At 39.2% G+C, this 24,453-nt stretch overlaps 2 protein-coding genes across 4 annotated transcripts; one reads left to right on the forward strand and one right to left on the reverse strand.

The window, feature by feature from the left end:
* Positions 1-10,959, reverse strand: LOC116806058. 2 transcript variants are annotated; one of them, XM_032741913.1, is made up of 4 exons: positions 10,905-10,959; positions 8,436-8,574; positions 5,496-5,647; positions 1-239 (listed from the first exon to the last, which is right to left on the reverse strand). In XM_032741913.1, exons 2-4 carry the CDS (start codon positions 8,569-8,571, stop codon positions 51-53), a joined length of 477 nt encoding a protein of 158 aa, XP_032597804.1. In that variant the 5' UTR covers positions 8,572-8,574; positions 10,905-10,959; the 3' UTR covers positions 1-50. The 2 variants fall into 2 exon arrangements, with proteins under 2 accessions (XP_032597804.1, XP_032597799.1); XM_032741908.2 differs by lacking the exon at positions 10,905-10,959 and having other exon boundaries at positions 8,436-8,678.
* A 2,836-nt stretch (positions 10,960-13,795) lies between these two features.
* LOC6556587 (myb-like protein I) lies at positions 13,796-21,426 on the forward strand. Of its 2 annotated transcripts, none has more exons than XM_032742957.1 (2): positions 13,796-14,010; positions 17,209-21,426. In XM_032742957.1, exon 2 carries the CDS (start codon positions 17,265-17,267, stop codon positions 19,929-19,931), a length of 2,667 nt encoding a protein of 888 aa, XP_032598848.1. In that variant the 5' UTR covers positions 13,796-14,010; positions 17,209-17,264; the 3' UTR covers positions 19,932-21,426. The 2 variants fall into 2 exon arrangements, with proteins under 2 accessions (XP_032598848.1, XP_001983853.1); XM_001983817.2 differs by having other exon boundaries at positions 13,796-14,006.
* Positions 21,427-24,453: the final 3,027 nt, after the last annotated feature.

Consider the following 24,453-nt stretch of genomic DNA (forward strand, 5'->3'; position numbering starts at 1 on the left):
TTAATGATTTTTAATGCGTTTTACTTGGCATACACACAGTGAGCACCCCCTCAAAATGGACAACATGCGGCTACAATTTCAGCCACCTCAAAGCACTGACCATCAGCATTACATATCGACTGAGCTTGGCCAGATCGCCTCCTCGGCCAGTTCTGATAGACGTCCAGGGTGTTAATTCCATAACTGTCCACAAGCCAGGTCTGAAAGTCCATGGGAAAACTCTCATGGACAGGAACATGCTGCAATTAAATTGTTACGTTTATCAAATAGTCGAGTCATTAAACAAAATCAAAGCATACTTTCAGCATGCTAAATGCTGGCAACTGGCAACTGGCAACTGGCAACTGTCAACTGTCAACTGCTGTTTATTGCGCAATTCGAGCGCCAAAAATTAATTTCCTGTGGAGCGATTCGTGTGAGCAATGTGATATTTACCTGCAATTACGAGTGCAACATGAAATTAATAAGGAAACAAAGCTGAAAGGTAACTAAACAGCCAAAAGTGGAAAGCAACTAGAAAGTAGCAGCAGCAGCAGCGATAAAAATGAGAAACTTTGGTCCCTAATTAAAAGGGAAGCGAACGAGCGAAAGCAACTTAATTGAAAGCTGCAGCAAACAGCGTCAACGCATTTTAGCCATGTTTCATATACATACATATATAAGTTAGTACGTACTGACACGACTGGCTCGAAGAGTTAATGATTTACATATTCTTATATCAACATTTAAGCCGGATTATCCACAGTTGAAGAGCTACAAATCTGAAAGATCAATTCTTTGATGATGATTCTTTAAATCTATATTTGAAACTGTCAAAGAATTAATTGAACACTCAAATTTAAGGCTCTGCATTTGTTTATACTGAAAATTATCAAGGAATCATTTTAATGACTTTTTAAATATTTATTAATTTTTTAAACTGCACTGCATTTATTTAATAAAAGGCTTTAATGTTGACATATAAATGCAATCAGGACAGAAATCGCGTAATCGCGTTGACTAATAATAAATATTGACACCAGCAATTAATTCAAAATTAAATTTTATACTTTTTAAATGTCAGAAAATGTGAGCACTGCAAAAACTATATAAAAGCAGTTCCATAACATTAAACGAAATGGAAATATTTCTAAACTTAGATTTAAATACAATAACTAACGTTAAAAAGGAAAAATTCCCAGGAATCAATACATTTATCACATATCGAAGTGTTGCACAAACTGCTTAAGCGACCCTATCAAGGTGCTTAACTGGTTGAGAGTGTTGCACTTCTGCTGCCATCACAATCACAGGAAAGTAAACGCAGTAGCTCTGTTTGCTGTGTGCACCAGTAGAAGATTCGATGCGGGTCGACAAACTGCAGTCTATAAATTTTGCTGGCCAAAAATTTAATAGATCTTATTAAATGCGCACGAAATTTGCCCAATTTAAACACCCAGCGAATCTCGACGGGGCAGCCAAGCAAACACTTGCAACATTTCACTTAACATCGCTCGTTGGCTAATTAAAATAAGCAGACAAACACTTGAAATGAAAACAAAGAAGCTGAAGACCAGAGCCGATTAGGCTGCAAATGCAGCTCTTGAATTGGCCAATTTGTTGTGGCAAGCAGCAGCAGCAGCAGTAGCAGCAACATTCTCGAGTGGGATTATATGCCACACACACTGGCAACACGAAAGTTAATTAAAAATACATAAAAAGAATGCTTATCGCGCTAATGTCTGTCATAAAGCATAAAATACGAGACAGCTTGTGCCGGTGGGTGTGGCAATAAATTCACATATATATACATATATATATATATGTATGTATATATATGTATGTATATATATGTATGTATATATATCCATGTTTTGCTTAATTATGGGAAAAAGCTGTCAGAGATTTGAAGTGTCGTTTGCTGAGTGCATGAAAAATGGCGGTGTGAAAAATGTGATAATTATTGCAACAATTTTCGAGGCAACAACAACAGAAACAACACAAAGATAAAGAAGAAGCTATCTAAAATAACATAATTATTTATGGCAGACAAGCAGCACAAGAGGCGACTCCGATATGCGCTAGAGGAAGCAATGAAAAGTGGCACTGCCTTTCTGGCTTCGGAGCCGGAAAGCAGAAGAAAAGCAGAAACAGGCAGGGCAAGGCAAGGCACAGCGAGAAGGCCAGCCCCAAGCGGAAGACCCTTGAAAAATTGTCGTCTTTTCTTGATGTCCTTTCGCTTTTTCTTAGATATTTTTTCTTCTTCTTGTTATTCTTTTGGCTATGGCTGTACGAAGCACGCGCATATATAAAGCCAAATTATTGAATTCAAACGCAAACGTTGCAAAATCAGCAGCTGGCGGCACTCTCTCTCTCCCTCTCTCTCTCTCTCTCTCTCTCTGGTTGTCGGCTCGTGGCGGCTCGCTGCCTGCCAGCAATCCCAACAAAACACTTTTCAATTAAGCAACTTGTCAGGTTGGGCGGCCAAGGCGTTGCCCAGAAAGGTAAAAAGGCTTAATACACTGCCACATCAGGCAGCAAAGGCAAACAAATGAGGGCAACTTAATCAACTTGAGCTGCACTGTAAGATACCCTGCTTGGTAATAAAACATATCATCTATTTAGGAATAAAAACTAAAGCATTTAAAAATATAATTTTTTTAATATATGCATAAAATATTAAAATGTTTTTTTTTAGGCCTTTTGAAATTTAGAAAGCTATTATTTTATAAATTATGGTTGTAGTAGTAGTAATTTAGCTTAAGTCAAGATTAAATCAAGTTCTCACACACCCCTTTAAAAAGTGTACAACAAGCTTAAAGATGAATCCAAAATGCTGGGTATGCAAAAATGTGAGATGTGGGAAAAATGTGTGGCATTCTATTTTTGGGGCAAGCATATTTACGTTGCATGTATTTGCTGCTAACGAGCTGAAGAATTATGACTCCATTAGACGGGGTGCTTGGAGGCGTTTTTTCGGCTCACGGCAAGCAGCCTGACAGCAGACGTAAGCGGCTTGCGGAGGCGTGGGGCTCAAGGACGCATAGTTAGCTTAAAGTTGCTGCCATTCTTGTTTTTTATTTCTTTTTTTTTTGTCATGCGACACTAAGGAAATGCCGCCATTTTGTGCAGATTACGCTTTGATGAACTCGAGAGCGGGAACACTGTCTCATCTGCCCCCAAATACCATAACCATAAACGGAGGAAGCAGCAGCAGCAGCAGCAGCAGCAGCAGCAGCAACAGTAGCAGAAACGCAGCCAGAGCCGAGAGCTTAAACAGATACAGGACCAAGAGGCAAAGCCAAGCCAAGCCAAGCCAAGCCAAGCCAAGGCGTAATGACAACGTCAACAGGACGCTGGCAGATTGAATTTACCGAACAAACACTTTTCATTTGCAGTTGAATTAAGCAAAGTAATCCCAAGTGTACATTTTTTTGTACATGTTTTTTAACAAGAGCTTGGACGCGCCTGCAAACTAGTAAACTTGGCAATTTGGCAAGCGCCATGCTACATTAAAGAATCCAAGCCATCTTCGAAGATGTTGTACAAGCGTTTAATGAACAGCAGCAGCTCTAACGGCTAGAGATGGGAGCGTGACAAATTGATAATTTCTATTTTGAGGATTTCATTAAACTATATCTATATAAGAGAGAGAAACGTTAAGTGCGACAGCAGACAGTTTGTTTTAAAGTTGAGTCTTTGCCCTGCCAACTTTGACTCCTTTTAGTCACACTTTCATTGTTGTCTTACGATGTCAATCTCGACACGCTCTCAGCTCTAGTAAGAGAGTAACAAGTAAGCATGTCATAGTCGATTGAGCTCGACTGCGAGATACCCTGAACACAGCTGTTAAGATATCATACATATTCAACTATAACTTGAATGTTTCTGATTCGATCTTGATGAAATTTGCACAATTAATCAATAAAATGTCAATGTAATAGTTGAAAATCAATTTGTATCGATATTTGCTAAACAGATGAAGTTTTCGATAAAAGGAAATAGCTGTTAACTTACATCCTTTTATAGAGTCGTATATGGCTATCCCTATTCGGCTATTGAACCTGATCATGAAGATTTATAGACTTTATCAAAGCAGGAGATGCTTCCAGCTGCCTCTCACATACTTTTGCACAATTATACCCCTTTTATACAGTTTTTCATGTTCAGGGTATAAAAATCAGACAGACCAGAGTGTTAAATTTGAAAATTAAAAGTAAATTGTTGAGTGCGTGTTAGTGGCGCCATGGAGAGCATAAGAGGGTCCTAAATGCGTTTGCTTCTCAATATGAGAATATTTAACAGCCAGGAGAAATCGTTGCAGAATAAAAAATAATAAGCCAAGACGGACGCACATTGTTTGTTGTTCTGGTTGTTGTTGTTGTTATTGGTATTGTTATGCAAAAATATTTGCATGATTTGGACAATCTAAAAATTCAAAGCAGCTAACCGGAGGACACAAGAGCACTTGGCAACCAGGAGGAAGAGGACCAACAACAACTACCAGCCAAGCTTGGATAATGCAGTGGCAGCAACAAAGCAAAGCAAAGCAAAGCTGAGCAAAACAAAGCAAACAGCAAACAATCTGCTGTAAGTTCCCCAATGGCTGCGAAATATTAGAACTTTGCTGCTTGGCACAGGAGCAACAATCCCGAGACGCATCCATTTTGGCCAGGCCAATAATTAGAAACTTTCTCGAAATACGCCCTCAAGCTGTCCACCGTAACCCAAACTGCTCAACTGATTGGACTTGGAGATTGGATTACTATGATAGCTGGTCTAAAAGGCTCACAGGCCATAAATATTCAATAACAGCGATTACAGTAACTGATATCCATGCAGTCTTCGACCAGATACAGAATTGATTTGTGCTCTGATTTTATGAAATTTATTTCTTTGCCATAGAATTTAAGTGCCAAGCTAAATAATTAGTTGATGGTTGTATATGTAAGACAAAATTATATATAAGTTAGAGAAGCCAAAGAAAATGTGCACTTTAATTAGGAGTTAGTTAGAGTCATTTAACCAACCTGTGCGTATACGTAATATATTTTCAAGCAATAAAGAATTTACAATTTAAAAATCATAAATGCGTTTAGAGAATTTTTAATGAAGTTTCCAAGAACTGGTAGTAAATAAATGTATATATATAAACACATATATATATATGCTAATCACATTTTCGAGAGCTAAAAAAGTAAATGAAATTAAACTATACAAACAAAAAGTCACTGTTTAAAATTCACATTGCTGTTAAACTCTGTACAGGGAAGTGCTCTGTTCCAAATGGAATGCTGGGTCATTGAAGCCTGTCCAGAGACATGGTCACGTGCTCGTGAACCCATTGCACTAACGGACATCTGAGTCGAAAAAGTTAGAAATGCCCAGAGCGTAGTGGCAGCAACAATGAGAAAAAACGGCGCGTGATTTATGTTATTTTTTGTTTTTTTTTTTTAGAGGATGGCATAGGAGATCTGGGTTTATCTGTGCTCGATATGAATTTAAGTGGCTCATACCTGAAATTCATTTGCCATTGCAGACAGCCAGCTGGAGTCCACTTCTTGAGCCACGAGCAACTCCTGCTCCTGCTCCTGCTCCACCTCCAGCCAGGGGTAGTCTACAGAATTTATGGCCGTTGCTAATTGGTAGAGCAGAAAACTGCCTCGTGCTGCAGACGAAAAAAAATATAAAAATAATACAAAAAAACATGAGAAATAGAAGCAACAAAATATAAAGAATTAACTTGGCTCTTAAGTGTCTGCTAAACAAGAAATGTAATTTCGCTAAACTCTAAAACCAAAGTCCTGTCTGCTCTTCAGCCTGCCCCACTTCAGACTCTGTGGAACTTATGATGCCATCTTCTTTTTGTCTTTTTGTCTGTCCACTTTCCACGGATTTCCCAGGTTGTGCGTTAGACAGTTTGTTTGAGTTTAACTGTCAGGTTAGTAACAATTGCTATAGAAATGAATCGTCTAATCGTAGTTAATCAGTCGTCCTTAGTTTGTTGTTGTAGTTGCCTTTCAGGTGATTGGCAAATGCGGACATGAATCATTGATAAGCATATCAAATTGCAGCCATTAGACAACTTACTGACTTTGATGGCCAAACAAAGGGCTACTTGGCTTTCCTTACCATTGATGCCACCGGCCAATCAACGGCCATACTCATCAAATTGTCTGCGATGACTGTGGCACAAAGTGCAAAGAATAGCAGAAATCAAATTGTTTGATAATCAACAAATAAAAAAAAAACCAAAAAGAAAACTACCCCATAAAAAAAGGTAAATGGCAAATCAGTTGCAATCGCCAACGAATTTTTTTTGTTAGTAGGTTAAATGGGGCACGTTAGTCATACGATAAATAAGTGTACTTAGAGAGTTGAACAGTAATTGGCTGAAGCCTGCTCAAACATTTTGCAAGTAGTTACGCTTAAGTACTTTCCGTTTTTCTTTTAACAGTTTTTTCATTTGATTTCCAGCTAGTTTTCAAGCTGATTTCATTTGCAATTCATGCACTTTCCGCTACATTTATTCATAATTGGAACTTAAGTATTTTTTCCCAACTGTCTCCGCTCGCACAGTTTTTATGCTGCCTTGTTCGTAATCATTTTTTAAGTTTCATCGCAATATGCATGCGACCCATGTTGACGTTAATAAAGCTTAAAAATCTTTTGCAAACTCTTCTCGTAGTTTGCTCGCTGTTTTTGTTCTGTGCTGCTCGGCAATAAATCAAATTTAAAGTCGAGCAACGCCAAATAAATGAGACAACTGACCCAAAATGTCAGCCAGCTGCAAAAAGCGGAAACAAAAAAGGTTAACAACAACTTTTGTTGCAGTGAAATTTGTTAAATTTGTCTGTGTTTTTGTGTTTTTGTGTTTTTGCTGTCCCTTATTGTTGAAATGTTGCACAGCATTGTGTGACCACTACAATTTTACATTTTAATGGCAACTGGCTGGCATTTAGTCGTGCAACATAAGCCGTTGCAATGTGTGTGTGTGTGTGTGTACATAAGTGTGTTAAGTGTTATCAGCGACGCTTAATGATGCCAAGAATAAACTCGGCACACACTTGAGCAGCAGCTGAAAACAGCAACAGGAACAACAACAGCAGCTGTAAACAAACTGGCAACTGCAACAAGCAACAGCAGCAGCAGCAGCAGCAACTGTGATGCGTGACAAATGACACCAGTGACATCAAAATGCTGCAACGGAAGCCAGCAGAAGCAAGTGAAAACCAGAAAGTGGAAAGCGGAAAGCGTCTCTTGTCAGCGGCAAGCGGATGCAGCAATTGTCAAGTGCTTCTGGCGCTTCAGACGAAAGGCGTGCAAAAAAGAAGTATGGAAAGAAAGAAGGCGAGAAAACGACGCACAATGCAAGCAACGATCTAGTGGACCACAGTCTTAACTGCCTAAGAAGGAAGAAATATATTGAATATTAAAATGTAATTTCTTTCTTAAAAGCTTGGTGACTATTAAAATATGATCTAAAGCAGCACAGTCTTAACTTCCTAAGAGGGAAGAACAATATTTAATATAATATAATAAATCAAAATTTAATTTCTTTCATAACAGTTTATGGTAAAATTTGTGGGCTATTCAAATATGACCCATAAGCTTGAGGTTCTTAATATGAGTTTATAATTTATGGCAGTCATTTAAAGTACAAATATAAAATACAAAATAAAAATATTATTTCTTTGTTAATGGTTAAATTTGTTGACTATTTAATCATGATACTTAAACTTTATATTTATAATATGCGGTAAATAAAAAGATTATTTCCTTGATAACAGTTTACTGTTGAGTTTGTTAACTACTAAAAAATGACTTTTAAAGTTTAGCTTTGCGACATTAAAATTTATTGCGGTAATTTAAAGTGAAGAGAAATACTTAAATTTTAAGGATGCAAGTTAATGCTACTCGAGGGAAACTAACTGGAACTTAGGTAAGAAGAGCAGTCTTCATAGTGGTTTATAAATTGTAACTACATTTTAGATTAATGTTTTTTGGAAATTTGAATATTGCTTCCAATTTTATGATCTAAATATTGCTGCCAATAAGCGAAGTTATTCAAATACTTTCGTTAATAGTTTGCCGCCACTTTTAGTCAGTGTTCACTGTGGCGTCTTTAGTTCCTCTTCTCTCATAGAATGCGCGAGTGAAACTTGAGTTATTTTTGAGGTTTTTTTTTTGCTTAGTTTTCTTTCGCTTTCGCTATCTGTGGCGACCCACAAAAACTAAACTGGTGCAACGAAATGCAGCATGCGAAATACCATTTACGAACTCGTTGACATTTAACCCCCCCCCCCCAACACCTTTCTCCGTACGTATCCCTCCCCATCCCCTCTTGGAGCGTATCTGTGCTGTTGACACACACGCTCACAGTGCGTATTCGTGATAAATAAGCTTAATTGCAGCACAACCGCCAACACACATCAAGTATACGCCACGCTGCTTACCTGACGCTGGAATCATCCGCAGCACACGTTCACCTGGCATCTCAACTGACTCGCTGACGACTTTGCCTACTAATGAGGCACCCAAAAGGCCCAGGGCGGCGAGTAGCAGCATCAGCAAAACCAAACTATTCCCCATGCTCTGCCAATAGAGAATAGAAAAATTACAAACAGTTTTGCGAATGGCGCTAACCTTAAGTTCTTTATTAGCCCAATGAATGGCGCCATTCATTGTTGGCCAACTGCTGACGGGGTCCATTCAAGTGGCTAACGCATAAGTAGCCAGCAAACTTTGCCTTTGAGCCTTTTTATGGGTCCTTGCAGTGGGTATTGCGATTTGTTTATATTTTTACCATATATATAACAACAAAAATTGTGTATTGAAAATTTAAATGGGGCAATAAATAGCTATGCAAATTTATTTATATTATTTTAAGGTAAAAAAAAAACAATAGGAAATATGGATTAAATACGAAACAAAAGTTGCAATATAAATATACAAAAACATATTTAAACAAAAAATATATAAAAATATATTATAGAAAAAGAATGAGACCATTTTAATATAAAATGACAAACAGAAAAACAATAAATATGCGTTAAATACAAAACTAAAAGAGCAGTGAAAAAGTATACAAATATATATCAAAAAACACATAAATATAAATACATTAAAGAATTTTAAAAATTTTAAAAAATACCCACAATAAATATGCGTTAAATATAAAACTAAAAGAGCAACAGAAATATACAAAAAACCTCAGAGATATTCCTGAAAATTCTCTCTAATCACAAATCGTTCACATCTTTCATGCCACACAAGCAAACAAAAACAAAGTCGTTATGAGTCGATATACAACATGTTGCACAACATTTGTGCTGCCACTCAATGGGGAGGGGGGTGCTTATTAACGCCTCAATTGTTCGACTTTGTGTGGCAGCAGCAATATTTTCTACGCACAATGATGAAAGCCTTTGACGCTGCTGCCACTTGGCACATTTGCAGATTTACGAGACACTGAAGCAGTGAGTGAGGAGGAGGCGAGAGTAGTTGGCAGCAATTAAGCCGCTTAAGAACAACATTTGGAATTGTTACGGCAACGAGTTAAAGAGAAGAGGGGAGCATTGGGGCAAGGGTGCAAGGGGGATTGTTCCTATCCATGTTCTAGATGCTGTAAATTGCATTCTTCACTCGCCAACTCCGACGTAATTCAATGAATAAACGAGCAATTCTTTTGAAATTTCATGAGAAACAAAGCAAAATAAAAAATAAAAAACAAATCAGCGAGTTACATAAGGTGTAGGGGTTGGTTAAGGGGTGGTGCAAGGGATGGTGCAGAGAGGTGTGTGGCATACACAAGCAGCTTCGTTTAATGTGCACAACTAAAGTGCTCGACTGTCGTTGACAACAAATACAAACGGAAACAGTTCCGGGAAGCTGTCTACTCCCAAAAATCCCAAAAACCCTAACATCCCCTACACATGGAGCCCACCCTTCCGCCAATTGTCTGACTAGCACTTCTGCTGTTTGCTGTCTCTGCGGCCTGGCGTACAAACAAGCAACAAGAAATTGTCGTTGATGTTGTTTTCGCGTTGTTGTTTCTGCACTTGTTGTCGTCGATGCTGTTTGTGCTGTTGTTTTGACTGTTGCTGTTCTTGTCGTCTTTGTTGTTGTTGTTGTTGTTGTGCTCCGGCAGCCAAGACGATAACGAGCTGGAAGCACGAGTGAGATTTTCAGGCTCGAAAGACAAAAGCGCAATAATTCTGTTTTGCAATAGCATTTCGAGCAACGATTGCAGAGGCAACTCGTGAAAATGTTTTCGCCTCCGTTTCGCCATTCAATTCTCTCCAAGTGGTTGCTCTCAAATGATACTGCTATGTTTCTAGATGTTTTCTTAATTTTTCGATATCTTTCAACGACTGCAATTTGTATTTCTTTTTCAATAGGTAAAATTATTTTTAATAGTTTTTAATTGCACTTTTTATATAAACTCTGACAAATTTTATGAAAACGTTTTATTTTTTTTAGTGTTCCAAGCTTTCACAAAATCAAATCAAATTTCTCTATCAATATTTTTCAATATTTGTAAATTCTCTCTATAATACATAATAATACAACAAAAATAATAATTATATATTTTTATACTTATAGTTTAACAAATTATATAAAAAATATAGATTTTCATTTAACAAACTTGCACAACATCAAAGAGATTTCGAAGCGAAAGTTATTTACAGATTAACATATCGATTTAGTTCACGTATTTTTTCAAGTGCTTTTTTTTGCAGTTGTTTTTATAGTTGCTGGTGCTGCATGCAATCCTGCTATTAATGAACTGAAAGCTTAAGGACAGGTGTAGAAGCACTTCTTTTTTTTTGTTGCCTTTTTGTGCAACATTAAATTTAATTTTACAGCTGGCTATGGCTTTATTAAGAGTTCATCACACAGACAAAAGTATAAATGTTGGGTACCGTTAAATGTTGCGTCAACTGCCGTTAGTTTTAATTGTTAGTGCCAAAAAGGCCGACGCTCGACTGAGCGCAGCACCGATAAAATAATGCTTTTAAAAAACACACACACACACAGCAAAAAAGAATAGTAATAAAAATATTAAAAAATAAAGAAAGAAGCCTTGCGAGTCGCTGTTTGTGAACATTGATTGAAATTTTTGAAATCAGAAAAAATAGCAATTGCCTTTGGGAAGTGGCAGCCATAGAATCGAATGATGATATCAACTGATAGGCGACACTGATAAAAATAAACTCAAACTCAGAGCGGGGGTGGGGGGGCAAGCGGAGTAAAATGTGGCATGATAATGGCAGATGAACAACAACCACAACTGGGTCGTGATAGAGGCCTTGTAATGATAAGGTACTTCAAAATTAATATGCGTATAATATTGTTAATTAAATGGAAGAGCACTGGAAATAAGCGGTTCGAATGGGATGCGAATATAGAAATAAGTGTTAGATATTTGAGGCATTTTTGAGACCTTCAAAAATGAATATGTGTATAATATTAAATTAAGCATTTATTAAATAAATTGTGAATTGGAATACAGAAATAGGTGTGAAGTCTGAAGCTGTAATTCAATAGAATATTTTATTTAATATATTTTCATTTTTAATTGATGCAGAAATATAATCTCTAACAAAAGCCATATACTCTCTCCCTCTCCCTCTGTCTCCCTCTCCCTGTCTCTCTCAGTTGCACCCTCATTCCCAGACTATCGCTCTGCTTACCCATCAATCTCTTCTTAGAGTTAAAATCATTTAAATGCGGTCGCATTTTCAATTTTTGCCTGTCAGTTTCCAACTAGAATTTGTTGCTGCTGCTGATTTGCTTTTCAGGGAAAAGGAAGCAAAAGCTGGCGACGAAGGAGACGAAGACGAACAACTTAAATGTTATTTTACCCGAAGGCGGCAATTTACTGGCAATTGGCATTCGAGTGTCTGCAAAACGAAATTTGTTGCCTGCTGCAGATTTGTATCTAAGGAAACAATTTTAAACGGCGCACAAAAATGCCGGAAACCAGACACAAAATGTTAACGGAAAAGGAAATGGGCGTCACACACACACACACACACACACATCACTGCAATTTGCGTGTGTTGATGTGTGTTATATAATCCAAGCTTGAATTAATTTAAATAGAATTAAAACTTATACTTTCCACTTATAAATATAGTGTTTTTTTATTTTATGTACAATTTGTAAACTTTGAAAACCCATTTACCTGGTGCAATGCCAAATATAAAAATAAAACCATAAAATTTAAAAAATAAAACGCACAACAGTTGAGTGTTCACCACAGTTGCGTAACTGTTTAGCGTTCTGACGCATACCAGCGGCAAACGCCATCTGGCGGGTTCATTTCGAAACGTACGAACGCCAGCAGCTCCGTGGCAAACCAGTTCCGTTCCACGCGCTTGACCAATTTTAGTGTATTCTTAGTCACTGCTGCTAAAACCAGAAATCTAATAAGAAAAAGTGAAAATAACAAAAAACAAATGCAATAAATTCGCTTGAAAAACGCAACAAGAACTCTGGGCGAATGCAACGCGGCTCAATTAATAACAAATGAAAACGTGCCCCTGCTACGTCCAAGTGCCAATCAAATAACGAAAAACAAAAAAAAAATACAAAAAAAGACGACGACGAAGATGAACGAGAAAGAAGAAGAAACGACGACAGCAGCAGCAGCAGCAGAAGCAGCAGCAGCAGTCGAATAATCGTGATGATAACTTTGTGCAACGAAAATAACATACATAATACGTGTGTGTGTACATAATACATACACACATACAAACATACATACCTACAAACATACATAAATACAAGCATACACACATACATATATGAAAAGCCTGCCTGCCTCTATGTGCGTGTACGTGCGAGTGTGTACGTGTGTGTGAGTGCGTGCGTGTGTGTGTGGTTTGGTGAAAAACAAAAAAAGCCAAATCGGAGCATTAGCTGAATTTACATACATACAAACAAACACACATATATACATATACACACACACATATATATATGATTATGTATATGTGTGTGTAGTAACAAGGAAATGCACAATTCGTCAATGGGAACGGGCCCCAGCTGCGTGCTGTAATCCCGCCGCCCTATTGGAATTGCCTAGCGTGGTCCAATTGGAAAAGAAAAAAACAAAAATACAGTTTTTAAAGTGTCGCTGCTTCTGCCTCTGTCGCCGTCAACGTCGACGCTGGTGTGAAAAGAGGTCAAAAGCGCAACAAAAGTTTTTCATTTCAACAAAAAAAAAGGAAAAAAGTAAAAACAACAAAAAAACCAAAATAAAAGTGCCAAGCAGCTGAGCGCAAAAATAAAAAAAAACGTCGTAGTTTTGTGCGTTAAAACAATAAACGGGAGCGGATCGCGTGTGTGTGTGTGTGTGTGTGTGAGTCTGTGTGTGTGTAAGAGTGAGCAAACAACAACAAGCAGTAGAAGCAGCACAAAAAAATCTTTGCGCGCGGCCATTAAGAAATTCCCAACTGCCGCGAATACAAAAAAACAAACGGCAGCAACAAAAACAAAAGCTCAAAACTGAAATTAGAAATCAATTTTTGGTATTTAACAATAAAATAAAACAAACAAAAATCAACAACAATCAGAAAATCTGGTTTTATCAGTCGCATAATAAAAATAATATAAACGGCTGACAAGTTTTTTTTAGCGCGTATAAAGAAGAAGACGCAGTTGAGGAAACAAAAAGCTACGCAGAGCTTAAAACAAGCAAAACAACAACAAAAAGCTTCAACAGCAGCTGGGCGAAGAGAGTAGAAAAGACGAAAAAAAGCGCCAAAATAAAATATTCTGCCATAACAGAGCCATAATAATATATAATATATAATACACACTTATTTTAATTAAGAAACAACAACACAACAACAACAAACCCAACGACATTTTTGCACAGCCAATCGTCCAATTGGAGTTTGGCACACAGAGAGAGCAAAAGAGAGCGCTTAACGTGCCAGAGAGAGAGAGAGCGTAGCCGTGCGTGCGTGGGAGCGAGAGAGCAACTGATTCTGTTGTTAAAGCGCGCAACTTGACAAGTAGGTAAAAAAAACAAAAACAAAGGCCCTCTAGACTACCAATCACAGCCCCACCCCCACCCTCATCCTACTTCCTCCCTCTCTCTTCAAATGCAGCGTTCGTTTTGTTTTGCAAGCGGCCGGCGCTCCATTTGTGCATCGGTGTAAGTGCATGTGTGTGAGTGTGTTTCTGTGTGTGTGTGTGTAAGGCAACTTTCGGACATGCGGGTGTTTTCTCTCCCTCTCTCTCTCGCATAGATGTCTTTATACTCTGCAGAAAATGAGTTAAATGAGAAAACGATAGTAGTAAATTTGGAGTCTCATATAATTGCATTGTAAATGTAGATTAAATATTTATCTTAAATGTATATTAAATATTTAAAGCAGACAAATATTAAACACAAAATATATTTTAGCAACAAGCAACAGGTATTTTTTGTATATATATCTGACTTTAATTCCAATCCGCTTACAGGGTATTGTTTAGTTACACACACTTTGTCTATTAACATTCTTCTTGCTTCTCGCTGTTCACACGTTTCGCCATCACAGCACCCGTCCCCCCCGTGTCCGGTCGGTAAACAAACAGTGCAAAATTATTCAAAAATTCCATGGCCCCGCAGCCCGCTGCCCGCGATAAAGCAGCTGATAAGCACCAAGCTGAAATACAAACCCAAAAAAAGTGAGCATAGCGAAGGGAATAGGGCCAAAAACGGCTCGCTTCCAATGGCGACCCTGGGCCATGTACGCTTAACTAACATTTTATCGTTGCGGTTATTAAATCATTATTAAATGTCATTATCGATTCGTGGGAATGTTATTTTTATTATTTTTTTTTTATTATTTATTTATTTCTTTTATCGGGGTCTGTTGTCGCCGCCCCCTCACAGCTGGCAACCATGAATTAAAGGGGAAGGGGGCGGAGAGGGAACACTCCTCTGCTTATGGGGCACGCGCTGTTCTAGGCATATCTGATCTGAATTGCAAATCAGTCAAGAGTAGCCAAAATTGGTTTTCAAAGATACTTCCGAATTGTTAGTCACCAATCGTGTCGTTGTTGTGGGCAATTAACTGGAAATGGTGATCGTTGCGAGAGGCTTCAGATATCCACATGTGTGTTGGGAAAATTGATTTTAATTTTCTACTTTCAACTGGGGTTTTTACGTCAAGAAATTCCATAAGTCAACCTTAATGCGAGGAAACTCTATGACTTATAAATTATTCATTTTTTGTTCTTGGCACGGCCCAATTATTTGAAATAACTTGCATGCGGTCAATGTATGTGGGAGAAACGAGAAAAACAAGTATTGGGAAAGTTTGCTTAACTAATATATGTATATATATATATACAAGAATTATGTACAATAATTAGAATAACATTAGATAATTATAGAACAAGTTGTAATAATACTTATCGTTTAACTGCCAGGAATTAAACTGTAGTTATTAAATTCTATTTAATTCTGGGTTTATATGTGGGTATATATTATATATATTTGAAAAAGAAATTCGTAAATGCCGAGAAGAACTTTGGAACCCTTTGTTCAATTTGTAAACTGGCCTCCAATTCACATTTATTCCATACTCTCTTTATTCTGATTAATCAGTTGACAGTTGTTTTTCCTGAAGTCACGAGCACGATTAAAGATCTATGTCCAATCCGAAGATAAGAATTCATCCGACTAGGCATGACTTCATATACCATATACCTCGATTGCTCTATCACTCATATTATTCACATGTTGTTGCCAAAGATAAAGCCATGTGTTTGTGTAGTCTTCTTTCCACTACCAACTTGTTGACGGTTTTATTGTTCTTTATTTTTTTTCTTTTCTGGTAAGCCTTTTGTTACCAACTCATCAGTTTTGAGCAGAGTTGAGTTGAAGCTGTGGAACCAGTTTATATAAGTTAGTTTGGGGCCCCAATCGATTGATAATAGAATATTTTTGACTCGAGACTAGAAATCAAACAAGAGAGAACGTCACCGACTGCCAAATACTCTGATACCAATCAGATATAAGGTGATATAGAACAGGACGAGTGTAGCCAAGAAATACCGATCTTTAGAGGAGGCTCCTAGTAATCTCTGCTTCAAGTTTGCCTTTTAAACTTCGATGGTTATGGGCTTTTGGGAATTCTTCTCCAATTCTTACACTTTGTCTGATCAAACGAATATACTATGATATCTGTGCTGTCAGAGTATAAAAACGCCACTGCAAATGCCCTTCACGTGTTGTTTTCTGAGACATTTCTGGTACAACTTTAACCCATACGCAACAAATGAATGCAAAATGAATGCTTGCTACGCAATTCGCGGTTGCATTTGCATATTGCAGCTGGGCAGGTTGGCGGCCTGCCGCCTTGATTGTTGCTTGCTGCCCCTATAATATTTTTGAGACAGTTCCAAAGAACTATAAATTTACTTTGTTTTGCAATGCGGCTTTTCCCGCCCTTTTTGGTTCTTATTTTTTGTATTTTTTTATATATCGCTTTAGTTATGCAATGGGGGGCAGTAAGTATACAACAACGTAACGCGAAAAATTACTGAAACCAAAAAACGGAGACAATAATAGAGTGAGAGAGAGTGGCAGAGAGAGAGAGAGAAAGAGAGACGACACAAGGTTATGGCTATGGGTATGGCTATGTCTGATTTGTTGGCCCAACTATCTGCCTTATCAGCGGACACAAATGATAAAGCCAAAAACATTAGCGTTACCCTAACACTGGCTCGTGGCATGCGATCTATTTCAACCGCCTTGTTCCTTGAATTTTAAAGTCTAAAATTCCGAAAAATAAAAAGACTCATTGTTGAGTAACTCAGAAATCAGTCACTTGTTTTCTTTGAAGTATTTCCGGTTTGTTAGAAGCACAGAAATTATCGCATTTCCTCAGTTATTTCTTCAGTAATGTTTGCTTGCTTCGCGTGCAATGGGTATCCAATCCATTATTTAAATTTAGAGTTGTATAAGTTTTGTGATTTCTTATCACAAAAATCTTGATAGGGGTAAGGAGTGTATTCAAATTGCGACCACTTGAAATCCTTTGCTTTGAGGTTAAACTTTATGGGAGAGAGAGAGAGAGAAACTGAAATCGATGTGAAGCCTGATAAAATGGTTGTGTGGCAAGCGAGCAAAACAAAGCAAAAAACACAAACTCCTCAACAATTGAAATGCCATGACGATGCCCAATCATAGCAATTATGTTTAACTAACTATATTCGCAGACTAAACGCAGCCAGGAACAGAAACAGCGAAAACAGCAAAAACAACAACCCCAAAGATGGCCAATCCTCGCAAGTTTAGCGAGAAGATTGCGCTGCAGAAGCAGAAGCAGGCGGAGGGCACCGCCGAATTCGAGCGGATCATGAAGGAGGTGCATGCCACAAAAATGGATGAGACGCAAGTGAATCAAAAGATACTCGAATGCTGTCTGAGCGGAGCGGAGAACACAAATGCCACGAGTGCAGCACAAGGAGCGGGTGGAGGAACAGGAGCTGGCAATGGCACCGGGGGTGGCAGTGGAAATGGGAGCGGTGCCAGCGGTGGCGCCTCACCCGATGGCATTGCGGGTGGAGGCGGTGGTGGTGGTGGTGGGGGTGGATCACCCACAGCCTATCGAGAGTCACGTGGACGCAGTGTGGGAGTTGGACCCATGAGAAGACCCTCGGAACGGAAGCAGGATTGTTCGCCCTATGGTGGCAATAGTGCAGCTGGAGCTCTCGTCAATGCCATGGGTCTGCCCAACAGCAACATTATCAGCGGCAGCAACAGCATTAGCAGCAACAACATAAGCACCAACAACAACAGCAGCAGCAACAACAACAACAACAATGGCACACAACAACAACAACAGAACCTCTATTTGAGTCCACCCATGGACACGAATTGGCGACGCTCCAATTCGGATTCGGCGCTGCACCAGAGCCTCAATATGGCGGTGGCCGCGGAGGCGGGCGGCTTTGCCACCGACATGAACTCGCTGCACGCCAACTACACACAACAACAGCAGCAGCAACAGTCGCAGCAGCAGCAGCAACAGTCGCACAGTCAACGATCTCATTCTCCGCATCCAATTGGACGCAGTTTCAGTCCGCAGGCGCAGAGAAGAAAATCGCCAATGTTGCCACATCAGGTGCAACTGCAACAGTTGCAACAGCATCAGCACAATATGCAGCAGCAGCTGCAAGCACAACAGCAACAGCAACAGCTGCATCAGCAGCAGCAGCAACAACAACAACTGCAACAACACCAACAGCAGCAGCAGCACCAACAGCAGCAGCAGCAACAACAACCAACGCCATACACCGCCAAATTTGCAAACTCTTTGTTCCGGCCGCTGCAGGAGCAGGCCAGCTACGCCAATACTGGCTCCCTGCCCAATCTCACCGCACTGCAACACTACGCACCAACACCCCAGCAACAACAGCAGCAACAGTTGCAACAGCAACAACATCAGACGCTATCGCCGGTGATGTCGCCGCACAATCAGCGACGGGATCGGGATCAGTCGCCCAGTCCGTTTAGTCCGGCGGGTCCGCCCGGTTCGCCCTACCATCAGCAGCAACACTCACCAACAGCAACCTCCGTCAACAGCAGCTCGACGACCGTTCAGGCGCCGAGCAGTTCGCCGCACTTGTCGTTCAGTCCATTGCCCACGTTGGGCGCCAATCGCAACAACAACAGCAGCAACAATGGCCACACCACAACAGCAACAGCAGCAGCATCAACAACAACAACTGGAGCAGCAGCTGTGGCCAGTGGCAATCTAACCGACTATCGCCAGCCAGCCCATCCCTCGAGTCCGCGCTCCTCGCCCGGCCTGCTCACCAGTGTGTCGGGGAGTGAACAGCTGCACACTAGTGCACCGGCGAGTCCCATCCGTATCCAGCAGCAACAGCAACTTCCGAGTGCCTTTGATGCATCGTATAACAGTCTGAATCCCTCGTTTCACAATAACTTTGAGAACTTCTCGCTGGGCGATAGCAATTCATCGCCGGAGCAACAGAGTTTTGCCAATAATTTTGTCGCTTTGGACTTTGATGATTTGGGCGGCGGCGGAGGTGGACTGCCGAATGGCAGTCAAAATGGTCCCTATCACAATCAGGATGCACAAAACAAACTTCTAGACTTTAACGAACTGAGCGGCAGTCCCGAAACGAGCGCCAACAACAACAATCTGCGACGCATCAACAACCAACAGCAACAACACCAGCAACAGCAGCAACAACAGCAACTCCTCAACAATAATAGCAATGGCTCGGGTAATGCAGCAACGCACAATGGTGCACCTAGTCTGAATGGGCCAGTGGGCAACCGGGTCGTTGTCGAGCAGCATCACAACAACAATAGCAGCAGCAACAATGGTGGTGGTTGCGTTGGTGAGACGCTGGTCGCCTCGCCGGTGCCATCGCCAATGGGTTGTCCGAGCTCACCGCTGCCCATACCGATATCATCGGCGCACGCATCGCCGCAGCATCAGCAGCATCAGCAGCAGTTGTCGCTGTCGCTGCACCACTCGCCACACCACTCACCGCTTCATTCGCCGCACCACTCGAACTCGCCGCTGTCGAGTAGTTCGCCAGTGAGTAACATGGTCATGAATCATCATCAGCAACAGCAACCACAATCCCATCATCATCATCATCAGCAGCAGCAGCAACAGCAACCACATCATCATCATCACCAACACCATCAACACCACCATCAGCAGCAGCATCACCATCCGGTGGTTCAATCGCAAAGCCATACGCCCACCACAGCCAATATACCGTCGATAATATTTAGCGATTACTCCTCGAATGCGGATTTCAATCGGGAGATCTTCGATACACTAGATCTCGACTTGGGTCAAATGGATGTGGCGGGGTTGCAAATGCTATCCGATCAGAATCCAATTATGATCGCCGATCCGAACATTGAGGATAGTTTTCGTCGCGACCTCAACTGATACTATGAGGAGGCTGTTGCGGCCATCGAGAGCGGCGTCCTGCTCGAGGACACCTACGAGGCGCTGATGGAGGCCGGCATTGCTGTCTCCAGCACTCCCAGCAGTAACTCTGCGGAGCAGGAGTCAGCGACTGCAGCAGCAGCAGCAGCACAAGCAGCAGCAATTGCTGCTGCCGAAAAGGATAAAAAGGATTTGGAGGTGATTGAGCTGCTTGTGCCTGGTGTTATGGATGATCTGGTCGAATCCACCGACTTGGATGAGGAAGTGCGCAAGTTTTTCTACTAAGTCTAAGTCTAAGTCAATGCCAAGCTAACGATAATGATAACGATAACGATGACCATGACTCCCATCCAAGATGGCAGCCCTCGCCTTCTCCCCGTGCCTGTCCCCACTCCTTGCAGCCGCTGTCCCACGCCTTCTCCCTGTTTCCGTCTTAACCCTTATGTGCTTTGTGTAGCTAGCTCGTAAACAAAAATTAAAAAGAAAAAAAAAAAGAAAAACCTTAGGTGTTAAGTGTACTTTGAAAGTCATTTTGTGTGCCCCCCAAAGCATATCTCTACCCTCCCCTCCAAATTCACTCCTACTCCTTCGCACAGAGACCCTCCCTCCAGGCAGAGAAACCGTTAACCGTTAACCGTTAAGCGTTAACCTACGATATACATATATATTTTACAGCGAGTCTCAGATTTTACTTAACTACGCACATAAGTCACGAAAATACCTACTACAAACTACTTTACTATAAATATGTAACGCTACTTTCTGTATATAACAATTATATACATGCACATGTATATGTATTTATTTATATTATGGAAAAGGATTAAAACCAAAAAGTGTCTTAGACCTACGACCAAATTATTGTACACGTTCTCTAAAAAGATAAACAACAAAACATAAATAAAATAAAAACAAATGAAATTCCTGTAAAATAAACCTACAATTTACCAACTATTTATAACAGATAATAATGCCATGAAAAGGCACTCACACCCCCACCCCCTCTCGCCTCCCCCCGCTCCCGCACAACACTCCCAACATAGCAAACAGTTATATTATCACCCTTACGTGCCGTCGAAGCAATTACTAGTATTTAAGATCCGCTGACCGTTATAGTTAACCGATATCTCGATACCGACCCTTCTTCCTCTGATGTAAAAGAAATATAAAAACTTTATTCGTTTTAAATTCAAAAAGCGTGTTTCTTAGCACCTTTCGAATACCCATTGCCAGAATAGAAGAGAAAAATATACTAAGAAAAAAGAAAACAAATCCGATTCAATTTTTCGCTCGCCCAAAATACGCAGTATCACAAATCTAGCTAAATATATAGTTTATATTTGGCCAGCTAGCAGAGGCGCCTCAGACTGTTGCAGGTCCGATAAGTTGAGATGCTTCCACTAGCTCTTGGGATACCTAAGGATGCTGCAGCAGAATGATTCGCTCTGCTTACGACAAACTGAACGAAATTAAAAATGAAAAACAAAAACAAAAAATACAAAAAAACAACCAAATGTAAATCAAAAAGCAAATAAACGAACTACTCAAACATTTTTTTACAAAACTTAAAGCTAAAATTTACATACATAGTTAGGAGGCGAATTAAAAAATGTAACACAAAAATCGTAAAAAAGTCTATATTAAACCACACGCATAAAATTCTTCGTACCAAAATTCAACTACAAATATTTTATTTCGATTCCAAGTCAAATACAAAATACAAACAAAAAAAAACCAATTCAAAATTGAGGAAATTAAGTAAAGTTGAAGAGTCTACAATTTATTAAGCGAATACGATAAATACAAATTTTTAAGGAACAACAACAAAGAAGATGAGCAAGTAACAGGCTTTAAAAAGTGCAAAACGTTTTATTAATTGAGTACCAGAACTTATATACATAATATTGTTAATTATACTAGTAACAAAGATTTTTGCATAAAATAAATATACATACATTTTCCTTTTTTTAATGTCATTGTAAAATTCTAGGTGTAAAACTACATAAGTAAAATTTAAATCCTCTAAAAAAAAAATGCGAAAGAAAAAACAAAAAAAATATATAAATATAAATATTATTAATAATGTTTTGTGAACGATGTTTAGAGAACAAGCGCATTGAAAATATAGATACAAGAAAAATATACTAAAAAATTATTTAAAAAACCAAAAAAAAAAAAGAATGCAGCAAAAACTTTTGTTGTTTTATTTGATTTGCTGTGTTTTGTGTTTATGTTTTCATTTTATTTTTTAATGCGCTCGTTCGAATTAAAGCGAAAATATGTATATGTAGAATATGCATATAAAAAAAATACTATTACAAAATTCAACTTAAGTAATTGTGTATGTAATATATGATTATATTTCTAAATTTACGGAAACAAAATCCAAACAACAGGAATAAGAGTATATTCAATGTAATAACACAGTTATTTGTTTCAAATAAATCTTACATTTAATTTTAAAAACCACCTGTTGCCGACTCAATTGCAAAGAACCCATTTTCATTGCATTTTCTTTCTTTGGCATTTATACGTGCGCGTGCAGCAGGCAAATTCATACAAATACTTGAATATGCAAATAATTGCACGTAAATTTATGTGTACCAATGTGCATAAGCATGTAAATCTATAAAAACAAAAACAACAGCAACACCAACAACAATAAATGGCCACATATATTTATTTGCAAAGCAGAAACACACACACATAGATGTATATACATATATATATATATATACATTGGCTGCAGATTACAATTGGCTACAAATGTTGTTTTTGTTTTTGCTATTTTTTCTGCGCTGCTTTGTTAATAAGCGCGTCGCAGTTTGTGGCAGCGGCTAAATTTAGTAAGCAAAGTTCAATGCGGATGACACTTGGTCCTATTTTACTACTGCCTTTTACCTTTCAGCAAGGAAATCGAGAGAGGAGCGAGAGAGGAAGCGAGAAGAGAGAGACTAAAAGCGCGCCCACCCACACAAAGACACATGTTGGAACATGTGCTTGTAAGCACATTTTAATATTAGGACAAGCTTGGAAAACTATGAGTCGACGCTGAAATACCCAATATCTCATGCTTAATATAAGTTCAAACAGGTGGCAGGTAATTTTATTTTAATTTATTAAGCTTATTGGGCAAATTGATTTAAATTAACATCCATTCCTGAATCACACTTTCTTCTTAAATGTGTTACATATGAACGGGCAAAAGTTGAATACCCTTTTGAGCGAACGCAACTCACAATTAAAAAATCAAGCTTTTAATTTGAAAAACTTTGACTTTGCTGATACTGTTAACGGTAAAAAGGCAAGGCGCACAAAAGAGAAGCGGGAGTGGGAGAGAGAGCGAAAGATTCGCGAACTCTCTCGTTCTGATTCGGTTTTTAGTAGTTCGTCATTTAGTTTTTTTTTTCCCTGTTAATGAAGTGCTAAATCAAATTAAATTGTTTCGCTAATGGAAACGATGACGCTTTGACTATAGCATCATTATTATTGTTATCGGCTCGACCGCTCCCTCTGCCGGATTCGCACATTCAGCTGTCTCTCTCTAGCGTGTGGTTCGAAAGGCGCAAATGTTATCAGCAAACACGAGTGGAAATCAACAACAACTACAGATGTAGCAATCTAGGGGGCGCCTTTCAACGACATTCCAAGACGCAGCCAGCGCCCATACTGCTAACCAGGGGGGGATTTCAAAGCCACCTCACATTTGCGTACACACATACATGCACACAAATACATATTGATATATATGCGTGCATATATTTAGTGTTGCCAAACAGTTGAATGCGCTTTTATACCACACACTGATAAGCACCCTGTCTCTCTCGTTTTCTCTCTCTTTCAAGCAGCAGCTGCCGTGCACAATAATAATGCAATATGAATAGAATTGCCATAAATAAAGTAATTAGTATTGAACACAAGCCAAACTATGGACAATAACAATAAATAGGGCGTGACAATCGCTCACCATATAAGCATACACCAGGATATATATATATTATTAAATTTGCATTAAGATCTTTTTTCAGTGCTAAGTGATTTTAGTATAGCTTGCCCCACTGTGGGATCAGGCTATGATTAAACAATAAATAACCCCAGCAGAAACAAAAACAAGATTGACAACAAGCGCAATAAAGGCAACAATAAGAACAAATCGAAATATATGCAAATCAGGCGATATTTCACAAATGCATGATGCATATAGTATAAAATAATGTGCAAGTCAAGCATTATTATTATAAATATAAGACAGATTAACATAACCTCACTCTTCACTCTCTCTCTCTCTCTCTCTCTCTCTCTCTCTCTCTCTCTCTCTCTCGCTATTGTGAATGGCCACAAAGCCGTGTGCACATGCGCCCAGCCAGCTGAAAGAGAGAGACAGAGATAACGAGAGAGTGAGAGTGAGAGAGAGAACGCAGTAGATAAGCCAAAGTTGTCACACAACAAAATTAAACATAGAAAAACATTCTTTTTTTTCTGCTATTTGCTATGCCAATTTAGTGAATGACTATTTAACAAT

This window comes from Drosophila grimshawi, unplaced genomic scaffold, assembly GCF_018153295.1.
Source record: "Drosophila grimshawi isolate 15287-2541.00 unplaced genomic scaffold, ASM1815329v1 contig_44, whole genome shotgun sequence".
NCBI classification, from domain to species: Eukaryota; Metazoa; Arthropoda; class Insecta; order Diptera; family Drosophilidae; genus Drosophila; species Drosophila grimshawi.